We start from the raw sequence: 13822 nt of genomic DNA on the forward strand, positions 1-13822 counted from the left end.
ACTTCCTTGCTTTAGGCCAACTATAGCTCCACATATTCGACTATAGCTTGACAAGTCTTGTTGCTACGACATCGATACACTTCATTCCATGGTTGCAGACTTGTTGGTTGTCGTCCCCTCCTGCTGAGCAAGGTAAGAATTGGTAAGAGCTTGTGAAACAGGTTGAAAGTGAGTGCCTTGCAGTAGCTACATCCTAATAGCTGTAGGACTTTTATTTCTTCACCTATTTTCTTGTTTCCACTATTCTTTTAACCCTGATAGGTTCTGAGGATGTTGACAGTATGCAACATTCACCTCACACCAAGGACATCATACCACATTTTGAAAGGCAGGTGAAGCTGTAGACAAAAAGACTTTATAATGACTTGCAGGTGACGAATGACAAGATTGGGCAATTGGAGGCTACACATATCGACACCAACACCAAGCTTAAAGAGGTGGAGACGTCGGTTGCTCGTATGGACAAGAATCTTGCTGTTCTTTTGAGGTGTTTTGATCAAATGCATGCCAAACCCACTAATGGGCGTGATGGAGAACAAGAGATGTTCAATGCCATCGAAGCAAGGGCTTTGGACACATGCAGTGTGACTGTCCTAGCAAGCATGTTTTGGTGGTCAAAGAAGATGGTGGGTACTCCTCTGCTAGTGATTTTTATGAAGAGACACTTGCTTTGGTTGCTGTGCTGACCATGTAGGTAGTGACGAATGGCCCGAGGAGCAGATTGGTGTAGAGGATGCAGAGCATTATGAGAGCCTCATTGTGCAGCGTGTGCTTAGTACACAAATGGAGGAGGCGGAGCAAAATCAACGACACACATTGTTTCAAATAAAGTGTGTCATTAAAGAACATTCTTGTCTCCTGATCATTGATGGAGGTTGCTACAACAACTTGGCTAGCAGCAATATGGTGGAGAAGCTTGCACTTACAACCAAACGATCCACATCCATATCACATTCTATGGCTAAACAATTGTGGTAAGGTAAAGGTAACTAGGCTGGTGCGAATTAATTTAGCTCTTGGATCATATCATGATAAGATTTAAAGGATATTACTTGCTTGCTACTAAATCTGATATTAATGAATTGGTTGTTTCCACTTTTATTGCCTATGCTTTGGTATACAAGGATGCTTTGATTTCATTCACGATATGCAACATCTCTTTGCCCCCTCTTGTTGCTAACATTTTGCAGGAGTATTCTGATATTTTTCCAAGTGAGATATCAGCGGGGCTCCCACCAATACAAAGGATTGAGCACAAAATTGATCTTATTCTTGGTGCATCTTTGCCAAACTATGCGCCATACTGGACAAATCCAGAAGAAACAAGAAATTCAGCAAAGTGCAAGAACTACTTGACAAAGGTTATGTGCGTGAGTCGCTTACTCCTTGTGCAGTTCTAGTAATTTTAGAGCCTAAGAAAGATGGAACATGGTGTATGTGTGTTGATTGTAGAGCTATTAATAATATCACCATTCGATATCGACACCCTATTCCATATTTGGATGATATGCTTGATGAATTGAGCGGTGCTGTTGTGTTTTCCAAAGTTGATTTGCGTATTGGGAGATGAATGGAAAACTGCTTTCAAAATTAAATTTGGTTTACATGAGTGGTTAGTCATGCCTTTTGGTTAACTAATACACCTAATACTTTGATGAGATTAATGAATGAGGTTTTGCGTGCTTTCATTGGAAAATTTATTGTAGTCTTCTTTGATGATATATTGATTTACAGCAAATCTATTTATGAACATCTTGAGCACTAGCGTGTTGTTTCTAATGCTTTACGAGATGCACGTTTATTTGGTAACCTTGAGAATTGCACCTTTTGCACCGATCGAGTGTCTTTTATTGGCTATGTTGTGACTCCACAGGGAATTGAGGTTGATCAAGCCAAGGTAGAAGCTATACAGGGATGGCCTGTACCAAAGACTCCACAGGGAATTGAGTTTCCTAGGACTTGCTAGTTTCTATCACCATTTTGTGAAGGACTTCAGCACCCTTGCTGCATCTTTAAATGAGCTTACAAAGAAGGGAGTGCCTTTTAGGTAGGGCACAATAGAAGAGAACTCCTTCAACATGCTGAAAGATAAGTTGACACATGCACCACTCCTCCAACTTCCTGATTTTAATAAGATTTTTGAGCTTGAATGTGATGCTAGTAGAATTGGATTGGGTGGTGTTTTGTTACAAGAAGGCAAACCTGTTGCATATTTTAGTGAAAAATTGAGCGGGCCTATTCTAAATTATTCTACTTATGATAAGAAATTGTATGCTCTTATTCACACATTAGAAACACGACAACATTTTTGTTATCCATTCTGATCATGAATCTTTGAAGCATATTCGTAGTCAAGGAAAATTGAACCGTAGACATGCTAAGTGGGTTGAATTTATTGAACCTTTTCCTTATGTTATTAAGCACAAGAAAGGGAAAGAGAATATTGGTTTGTGTTTAGAGCTAACAACCTATGCATTCCAGCTAACTCCGTTCGTTTGTTGTTGCTGCAAGAAGTGCATGGAGGTGGCCTGATGGAGCATTTTTGAGAAAATTCAAGAAAATGGAGGACACACTTGCTGGTCATTTCTTTTGGCCAAAGATTAGAAGAGATGTGGAGAGATTTGTTTCTCATTTCACGACATGTGAAAAGGCTAAGTCACGGTTAAATCCACACGGTTTGTATTTGGCTCTACTTGTTCCTAGTGCTCCTTGGGAAGATATTTCTATGGATTTTATTTTAGGATTGCAAAGGACTAGGAAGGGACGTGATAGTGTGTTTGTGGTTGTTGATAGATTTTCTAAGATGTCACATTTCATACCATGTCATAAAACTAATGATGCTACTCATATTGCTGATTTGTTCTTTCACAAAATTGTTCGTTTGCATGGTGTGCCCAACACAATTGTTTCTGATCGTGATGCTAAATTTTTTAATCATTTTTGTTGACTTTATGTGCAAAATTAGGGACTAAGGTTTTGTTTTCTACTACATATCATCCCCAAATCGATGGTCAAATTGAAGTTGTGAATGGAACTTTGTCTATTATGTTAAGGGCTGTTTTAAAGAAGAACATTAGGATGTGGGAAGATTGTTTGCCTCATATTGAAGTTGCTTATAATCGCTCGCTGCATTCTACTACAAAGATGTACTATTTGTAGATTGTTTGTGGTTTCTTGCCTCGTGCTCCTATTGATTTGATGCCTTTGCCATCTTCTAAAAACTAAATTTTGTTGCAATGAAACATGCTGATGTCAAAACTGCATAAAACCGTTAAAGAAAACATAGAGTGCGTGAATGCTAAGTATAAGTGTGCTTGTGATAAAGGAAGAAGGAAACTAATTTTTGAACCTATAGATTTAGTTTGGTTGCACTTAAGAAAAGATAGGTTTCCTGAATTGAGAAAATCAAAATTGATGCCAAGGGCTCATGGACCATTTAAAGTGTTAGAGAAAATTAATGATAATGCATATAAGCTAGATCTGCTTGCAGATTTTGGGGTTAGTCCCACATTTAACATTGTATATTTGAAGCCATATTTGGGAGAAGAAGATGAGCTTGAGTCGAGGATGACTCAATTGCAAAAAGGGGAGGATCATGAGGACATCAATACCACCGATACCTCCACGCCGACACAAGTACCAAATGCTGGTCCTACACAAGTACCAATTTCTGGTCCTATTACTCACACCTTTGCTCATCAACTTAATCATTAGGTGAGTTCTTTATTGAGTTCCTGTCCATCATATTTAGACCATGGAGATACGTGCACTCTTGTTTTGCTTTGGAATCAGGGAGAAGACCGAAAGGGAAAAGGATTCATGTAGGCTTAGATCAACTTGTGACGGTCACCACGGTTGCATATGGACTCGGATTGGGGCGTTCAAGTACTTCATGAAATTCTTATGAAGTCTACTTTTATATGTATCCAGACTCAAGTCCATATATGTTCTGAGGCAATTACAATGATCGAATTATTACCAAGAGGTTTTTATATCCAAGGTGCTGTGTTGCCTTATTTTGCCCCAATGGGTCATGTATCAAGTTGGGTCCATTAGGGACGCGTCCTAGGGTTGGAGCACAAACCCAACACCCTTGTGGTCATCCTCCCATGTTCGTATACCCCTTATCTACCACCAGGAACACTCAGGTTTTGCTTAGATTAAGTTTAGCTCTTGCTACTTGCTTGTAAGCGCGCGTGCTGGATCAGCCGCTAGTCTTCTTATCTTCAGAACCCCACCATAATTGTGATTGAGTTTGAAACCTTCATCTATATCTAGTAATTCAATACTTGTTATAATTGTTGTTGCTAGTTCTTCAATTCCTTGTAGGACGAGTACCCTAGTGGCCGGTGACACGCTCCACAAGATTGCGGTAGCTATTGGAGGTGGTGTATCAGTTGCTAAGGTGCAGCATCCATGGAAGGCTGTAGTCGAGCCGTGAACATCATCTCCATCCACCGATCGAGTTATTCCCCCTCTCTCATCGAAAGATTGGGTCCCAAACCCTAGCGGGTTCCTATCAGTTGGTAATCAGAGCAAGGTTTATCGGTGAGAGACTTCTAATCCTTTGTTGTTTTAATTTTTGTATAGTCCAGAAAAGGCAAAAAATATATAGTAGATTAGTTTACCCGCAATCCTATAAACCCTTTGAGCCTTTGCTAGTATTGCTTAGTTAGGGCTTGTTGAGTTTTCGATCGTATCGGTTATGTCGAGTTGTTGGTCTTAGTTTTAGTCCTTTAGAGTTTCGAGTGCTTGTCACATTCTAGTCACAGCCGTACACTACCATATAAATCCTCTATTGGCTGAATCTGAGTACATCTTTCTATTCAAGTCCTACTAGGAATCTGAGTTGATGAGACCGAATTCCACATGGTGTTGAAGTTCAAGTTGGAATCGGTTTTGAGTCCGAATTGATTGTTGCGCCATGTTACTAAATCTTGTTGTTGTTGTGCTTGTACTAGATATAGTGAAGTGTTCCAGGAAGGCAGCAGTAGGTCATAGCTATACTCGACTTCTCCACATTGTGCATATCCATATTAGGTCGGCCTAGTCCAGAGAGAGAGAGAGAGAGAGGTGTAGTGTGGTGTTTGACTCTTGTACTTTCGGAAAAAGCGTGTGTGGTGTTTGACTCTTGTGAAGTCCCTTTGTTTATATCATCAGTTTTGAGGATCCCCTGAAATAAAATGAAAAAAAGAAGAAGAAGAGAAAAAGTAAAAGAAAAGAAAAAAAAGAAAAGGGGTTGTTCGTTGTGCTTCTGTATTGTTTCTGGTGGTGTGTTGTGGCTTCCTTTGTGTCCAGCTCGTGCCTCTAGCACGGTCTAGGCTATGACCAACAAAGTACCACCGTTGAACGATTATTCAGCTTGCTTTTGTAACTGATGTAGTGCTAGTACTTCCTTGCTTCAGCCCACCCATAGCTCAAAATATTCAACTATAGCTTGACAAGTCTTGTTGCTGTGGCATCGATACACTTCGTTCCACGGTTGCAGACTTGTTGGTTGCCGTCCCCTCCTGCTGAGAAAGGTAAGAATTGGTAAGAGTTTGTGAAACAGGTTGAGAGTGAGTGCCTTGTAGTAGCTACATCCTAATAGCTGTAGGACTTTTATTTCTTCACCTGTTTTCTTGTTTCCACTATTCTTTTAACCATGATAGGTTCTGAGGATGTTGACAATATGCAACATTCACCTCGCACCAAGGGCATCATACCACATTTCGAAAGGCAGGTGAAACCATACACAAAAAGACTTTATAATGACTTGCAGGTGACGAATGACAAGATTGGGCAATTGGAGGCCACACAGATCGACACCAACACCAAGCTTAAAGGGGTGGAGGTGTCGGTTGCTTGTATTGACAAGAGTCTTGCAGCTCTTTTGAGGTGTTTTGATGAGTTGCATGCCAAACCCACTAATGGGTGTGATGGAGATAACAAGAAGGATGTGCATGTCAAGGACAATTGGGATGTTGATACTGAAGAAGATGACCAAGACAGTCATGATCACCAATGGCTACGTACTAATCGTAGAGGTATGGGTGGTTACCAATGGCGTGAGGTACATAATAATGATGATGGTTTCAGTAAGATAAAATTTAAGATACCTCCTGTTGATGGTAAATATCAACCTGATGCATACATTACTTGGAAAATTGCTGTTGATCAAAAGTTTGCATGTCATGAATTTTCTGAGAATACACGTGTTAGGGCTGCTATTAGTGAGTTCAATGATTTTGCTTCTGTTTGGTAGATAGAACATGGGAAGAAAAATCCTAATAACATGCTACAAACTTGGGATTCTTTAAAATGGGTCATGCAGACTAGATTTGTTCCGTCTTACTATGCATGTGATATGTTAAATAAGTTGCAACAATTAAGACAGGGTGCTAAAAGTGTAGAAGAATATTATCAAGAATTACAAATGGGTATGATGCGTTGTAACTTAGTGGAGGGTGAAGAACGTACTATGGCTAGATTTTTGGGTCGTTTAAACCAAAAAATTCAGGACATCCTTGCTTATAGAGATTATACTAACGCAACCCATTTGTTTCATATTGCTTGTAAACCTGAAAGGGAAGTGCAAGGGTGACATACTAGTACCAAGACTAATATTTCTGCAGGAAAAGCTACATCATGGCAGCTGTGCACGACTACCTCTCTGACTGGACGTGCACCTTCACCCTCTCCCTCCCTGAGTCAGCTGGGACCACCTCCTCCATCCAGCGATAAGCAACATGCTCCTTTCACAAATTCAGCAACCAAGGCTGCCCAAAAGCGAGCCACTAGTGCCTCTTCGGTTGCATCCACGGGTACAACAAAAGATGTTCAGTGCCATCGATGCAAGGGTTTTGGACACGTACAACGTGACTATCCTCGCAAGCGTGTTTTGATGGTCAAAGAAGATGGTGGGTACTCCTCTGCTAGTGATTTTGATGAAGATACACTCGCTTTGCTTGCTGCTGACCATGCAGGTAGTGGCGAACGGTCAGAGGAGTAGATTGGTGCAGAAATGCAGAGCATTATGAGAGCCTCATTGTACAGCGTGTGCTTAGTGGATAAATGGAGGAGGCAGAGCAAAATCTACAACATACATTGTTTCAAACAAAGTGTGTCCTTAAAGAACATTCTTGTCGCTAGATCACTAATGGAGGTAGCTACAACAATTTGGCTAGCAGCGATATGGTGGAGAAACTTGCACTTACCACCAAACCGCACCCACATCCATATCACATTCGATGGCTAAACAATAGTGGTAAGGTAAACGTAACTAGACTGGTGCAAATTAATTTTGCTATTGGATAATATCATGATAGCAATCTCTATGTGCATCCCGTAGCACCTGACCAAGATCATCAATAGGGCCATCTTCTGCAAACTCATCTTCATCAGCCTCGCCCATTGTAGTATCTGCAAAAGCTTGGCCTATAGCCCAATCCGAAATGTTGTTATCATCCTCCTCTTTCGCTGTGCTTTGTCCAAACCAAATTGTTAGGCATAAAACCATATCTAAACAAGTGGCTATGAACAGTTCCACAGGAAGAGTAGTCTTTCTTGTTATTGCATTGGAAGCACGGACAACATATGAATCCATTCTCTAGCTTGTTGTCTTTGGCCACTTCGAGAAAATAATTCAAGCCATCAACAAACTCCTTGGTCCGTCTGTCCGCGTCATACATCCATTGCCGGTCCATCTACATCGTATTACATGACAAATGGACATAGGTCTTCGTATTAGATAAAGAACTTGATCAATATTAGGTAGGGGAAAATAGAGTTAATGTGATTATAATATTTAGTCCTTGCAAAAAATAATAGATAAATAAATTATTACGTGAGAAATGGACATATGTCTTCATATTAGATAAAGAACTAAATAAATATTCATAATTTACACCAATCAACCTTTATAAAGATAAAAACAATTCACATGAAAATTACACCCATCAACATTCATAACATTCACTAAAGATACATATAAATATTACACTCATAACAAGACAATAAAGATACATATACACTAAAGATTACAGACGCTTAGCACTTTAGTTCACGTATATCCTAAAATAATGGTACAACATAGCAGAATGTTCGCCCTCCAAGCTATCTTTGCACATAACTCAATTTTCTACGAAGTCTATCGAGAGTTATCTCCAAATATCCAGTACCAGAAAATAATGGTACAACAGAAAATCTTTGAATCCACATACTTAGACGGAATATCATAAAGGAATCTTGAAATAATTGTCCAAATATATCTTTTGGAGCAAGTGCCACATTCTCATAATAGAAGTATGGTGGCACACAATAGCCCGTCCAGGCAAAAGATCTGTTCACTGAGCATTGCCCGTTTTGGCAAGCCAAAATCAACCAAAAGCCAATGGTGAACAGAACTCTGCCTGAACGGACTATTGGGCCACCATACTTCTATTATGAGAATTAGGCTCTAAAAGGCGTTTGGAATACTATTTTAAGATTCTTTTATGATATTCAGCCCAAGTTTGTGGATTCAAAGCTCTTCTATTCTACCATTATTTTCTGGTACTGGAGGAGCGGAGTTGACTCTCCATGGACTTCATAGAAGATTGAGTTATGTATAGAGAATAGTGTAAGCACATTCATGCCATATGCATATGCTGTTCTCTAGGATTGGAGAAACGGATATGGTACATCCATTGCCGGTCCATTTGTATCGTATTACGTGAAAAATGAATATAGAGCTTAGTATTACATTAAGAACTTGATCAATATTAGGTAGGGGAAAAATAGAGTAAGTGTGTTTATAATATTTAGTTCTTGCAATAAACATGAGATAACTAAATTATTGGTCAAAGAAATACAATTATTGTTAAATTACAGTGACATGAAAAATTGTAGCAATGATCAAATTCTATTTCTTATACCTACAATTTATTTACCTTAATTTTATTGCAATGACTAAATATTAAAAACACATTTACTCTACTTTTTCCCATACTTAATATTGATCAAATTCTTTTAACTAATACGAATCATATATAACAAGCAAGATATCCATCAAATTCTAGATAAAAACATGTATAAATAAAAATCATCTCCATTCTCCCTCATTCTAAAAAACTCATTTTTCTCCCTCTATAAAGCATAATAACAATAAATGAAGGGAGGATGACGAAACTAAACCTTTTATCCCGGTTAGAATTACCAACTAGGACAAAAGGAGGGGGTCTTTTATCCCTGTTGGATGAATTTCCAATCAGAACAGGGGGGGCATCGGTGCAATTTTTTATAGGTGTTACAACCGGGACTAAAGGGGGGCTTTAGTCCCGGTTGGTCTTTACAACCAGGAACTAAAGCGCCCCCCCCCCCCCCCCCCCCGCGGTGGTCTTTGGTGGCACATTTTGATCCATGACTAAAGACACTTTAGTCACGGGTCCAAAGTTAATCGGGACAAAAGCACCTTGATGGAAGGTCAATTCTCTACTAGTGGCTACCTCATGGGTGATTACAAAAAGAAAGCATCCTTACTGAGTCAAATGTGTTATGTACGTAGGATGGTAAGGAAGCTACGCAAGACGTAAGAGGTCGTGAATTTGAATCCCACGTACCGCGCACGTGTATATTTCATATGAAAAATCGTGTGACATGTAACACTAAATGGGACTAAAGAGACAACTTTAATCCTAGGTATTTCAATCGGGACTACAGCTAATTAATGACTTTAGTCTCGTTTGGTTTATCCCGATTGGCAAAACTGCGGTTAAAGGGGTTTTCTAACCGAGATTAAAGACCAGTTTTCCAAGTAGCGTGGCCATGATTTATACTTTTTAATTACAATGGTTAAATTGAAACAAACTAACAAGCATAATGATCATTCATACATTTTACTGTAAGGTAAAGAGAGTGAGAAACAACCAAAAAAAAGTACAAGTGGTCCGTCATACCCGCATATGGAGCGCATGCACGCGATACTATTTCCGGCGGGCCTCTCCGTCTGTTTCTCCTCGCCTCTACTAGCCACTTCCCTAATTAACATGCATCATTCTGCTTCAGAGTTTAAACACAGCTCAGAATTCTCTCGCTCTTCTCTCCTTTTCGGTCGAATGATCGAAAGGGAAAGAATAACATATCAAACTAATAAAAAGCAATAAAAGTCGCAAGAGCTAGCTGTGAGTCTGAACATCATGGCGGGATCCGGCACGGCTACGGCGACGTCGGAGAGGTGCGTGCAGGGGGTCATACACGCGCCGCGAGATGCCCGCACGAAGTCCCAGCAGTGCGCGCTGCTCTCGCCGCGCCTCGGCTCAATGTGCCGGCTCTCCGTGTCGTCCCATTACCGCCGATGGCTTGGCGCCGTCTCCGCCACGGTAAATACGCAATGCCAACATGTTCCTGGCCAAATAAAACCAGCGATACTGGATCATTCTCTTCTCTTTTTTTATTTCCTTTATTTCTATATGTGCTGTGCAGAACGCTGGGAGGTTTGGCCTGGATTACAACTCTGAGCTTCAGGTACTCCCCTCCTGCAACAAAAGCATTTGCTGTAAATTAATTCCCCTATATGCAACAATAAACAATTAAGTAATATATCAGCAGTCGACGAGGTTCGAGATATCTGTGTCAAATACTGCATGTTACATGGATTCGACTGATGCATATATGGCATGACCAAATTTAACCACAGGTCACCGTGAGTCCTACACTTGACGGCTCTGTGGCCGAGGTCGTGCTCGTGGCGACCAACACCGGCGCCTCATCACTCTGCCTGCACTGGGGTGCACTGCAGGAGGGGAGAAGGTAATGTCAAAGCTAACTTTCCAGGTGCTTCCTACTGCCAACGGGTAGAAGGTAATTATGTTACGTGCTCCGCGTGCAGGGAATGGGTGCTGCCGTTGAGGAGGCCGGATGGGACAAGGACGTACGAAGGCGCCGCTCTAAGGACTCCCTTCAAAAGTGTGCGTCTTTTCTATTTCTTTTAGAAAAAAGGATAGGTATCCCACCTCTTTTCTAATAAGTCTCACAAGTACCAATCATACCTATTGATGTAAAAAAAATGCGTGGATCATGCACGGGCTGACCGTGGGTCAGCTCATTACCATAAAAAGGCTATTTACCTTCCAAAGAAGAAAAAAGTTTTTCTGTCTCATTTTAGCAACCCAAGGAAACCCCCAATATTGTGATCTCCCATACGGGAAGCACCTATATAAAATGCAACTCGCACCTGTCACTTCACATCGTCTAAGATGAGTAACAAAAGAAAATGTACATCCGGGTTCGAAAACATGGTATGGACGACATGACAAGTGTAGGCTAGAAAAATGGTGGAAGAACCTTGAACTTAGGCACTTTAGGGGTGAAAGTGAAACCCAGCATAAGGTTGTGAATTCTACCCTAGAGAAGCAAACTAAGGCAACAATGATTATAAGAAATAGAAGAAAGGAGGCATCAGATGCGAGGATCACGAGGAATGTGTTTGTCAGCTTGAGATGGGGAACGATAACACTGAGAGGACTTCGCTAATTGGTGAATGTCCATTTGGCGACTTACTACCTAGCAAAGGGATTCAAGCAACCACACCATGAGGCCTTCATACTTCCCCTAGACTCCAGTTCCAGTGGCATTGCTTTCCATGGTGCAAATTGGAGAAAACAATTAAAGAAATCACATCTGGATGCAATTTTGTCCATAAAATAATAGTTTCAATTCTAATGTTCGAATTACCAACATGGAAAGTCAGCCTACCAACTTAAATTTTTACAACGGGAAGTTTTGGATTTCAACTATAAAAAGTTCAACTTCTGGTTTCTATTTTTAACAAGAAAATTGAATTTGCTAAATAAATCATGAGTTTTAGACATAACATCTTAGACTTTTGGACGGAAAACCATGAGTTTAATATCAAATGTTGGAAAGTTAATAAAAAATTTTACTACCAACTAGAAATCTAATGTATATGTTACTTAAAATATACACCATTATGAAATCGCACGTCCTTTATTCATTTCTATAGAGTGTAGTTTATTTAGTGTCAAAATCAATCTTTTATCTTAAATATTTTTGTACAAGTTAATTGTAATCCAATCATAATCATCAGAGTTTTAAATATGCATCCAAGGCTATCAATTTTGTAGTGGATAACTCATAATTGTTTGTCAAAGCATTAATTATATTAAGATAATGAAAACATTAATTATATTCATGTAGTAATTGTTTGTCAAATCTGCATCTTACCAAAATGAATAGATAACTATTTCTTTATTCTTGCCATAAACGTCAAATTTGTCTTGTAGTTGTAAGAACTTTCATGTGATCTTTTGTGGGTGACCTCGTACACTTGTTATTGCAGACAAAATGGGAAGCTAGTGATGACGGTAACTGGCATGAGTACCAAAACAGAGCTTTAGGTTATGCATCCAGACATACACTAGGTGCATAATAATATCTATGAACTAAAAAAGCTAAAATGACTTACAATTTGGAACGGCGGGAGTATTATTGTTGTGGTCTCAGTCTTTTTGTTTGTATTCTTTTTTTATTGTGGAAAAGCATGGCATAACCCCAGCATCAGTAATGATGATACTGGTAAGTATGGCATTTGTAAATGAAAAGAAAAACAGTAAATTGCAGCCAACATACAACAACTTATCAGGAGGGTGTAGATTGGTCCAATATATTATAAAATGCTTAATTTAGTATAATATCTTGTCAGGTGAGTGCAGATTGGTTCAAGAACTTCTAAAATATCCAATCTAGTATAATAAGTAGGTGCAGATTGATCTAAGAACTTGTAAAATACTAAATTTAGAGCAATAACTTGGCAAATTAGTGCATACGAAGTCCAAATGTATAACAAGCAATATGTTTGCAAATGCCGGGCCAGAGTATATTTGTGCCGGAAAAAGTTATTGAGCATTATTTGACCTATATATTAGTGTCGCAATGAAAATGTATTTGGCCAGGACTAGAACCTTCGGTATTTATACAACTAGTGTTATGTCTTCGTATTAACTAATTTTGTATACAATGATTTATTTTTTAATTAGGAATATTTAATTTCATATTCAATATGGATAAGTTCATCCTTACTATTTTTACATGTTTGATTATATGCATTTTGTTCAGCTAAAAACACATAATATGTTAATACATACTAAAAATATTTTTTAGAAGTTTGGAACAAAGATTTTGAAAGGCTCATGTGGTTGTTTAGAAAGTGAAATGAGCTAAAATAACAAAAACATACATGCTACTCTACAGTTGTTGAAAAAAAATCTAAGATCACAAGGTCTTCTTTATGAACTTTAGTCTTTCGGTAATGCCAATGGAGTAATTCTAATTTTTTTTTCAATTTTAACTACTTAAAAAAAGAAATTATGTACTCCCTCTATAATTCATAGCTGATTAATGTCTCGTAAGCTAGAATATAAATATTCCGATTTTTCAACAGTTTGATGAGGTTCTTGTACTTTTGGAATAAAGACAAAGCTACAAGCCCTAGGCATAGACCCACACACATGTCTAAGCTGGGGTGACCCTAGAATTAACTATTAGTTTTCATCTTCATATTTGCAATTGAGTAGTTTGTTCAACTTGTTCTTACTTGTTCTTCGATTGCTTGCAGGACGAGTGCCCTAGTGGCCGGGTGACGCGCTCCACAAGATCGCGGTAGCCATTGGAGATGGAGTATCGGTTTGCTAAGGCGCGAATCCTTGGATGGTTGTAGTCGGGCCGTGAACATCGTCTCCATCCCCAAATCGAGATATCCCACGCCTCTCATCGAAAGATCAGGATTCACCCTTGCGGCGGGATAATATCAACTCAGCTAATATGAGCCATATGATGATAGCGGTTA

The 13822-nt window shown here is 39.3% G+C and overlaps 1 protein-coding gene across 1 annotated transcript in view; it reads left to right on the plus strand.

Moving 5' to 3' along the window:
- The first annotated feature begins 10154 nt into the window (after positions 1-10154).
- Positions 10155-13822, plus strand: part of LOC101772201 (alpha-glucan water dikinase, chloroplastic-like) — a 32705-nt gene continuing 29037 nt past the window's right edge. Inside the window, 4 exon segments of the mRNA XM_022828240.1 lie at positions 10155-10337; positions 10441-10482; positions 10655-10767; positions 10847-10925. Coding sequence (XP_022683975.1) covers positions 10155-10337; positions 10441-10482; positions 10655-10767; positions 10847-10925 — 417 coding nt within the window.

This window comes from Setaria italica, chromosome I (genome assembly GCF_000263155.2).
Source record: "Setaria italica strain Yugu1 chromosome I, Setaria_italica_v2.0, whole genome shotgun sequence".
In the NCBI taxonomy this organism is placed as follows: domain Eukaryota; kingdom Viridiplantae; phylum Streptophyta; class Magnoliopsida; order Poales; family Poaceae; genus Setaria; species Setaria italica.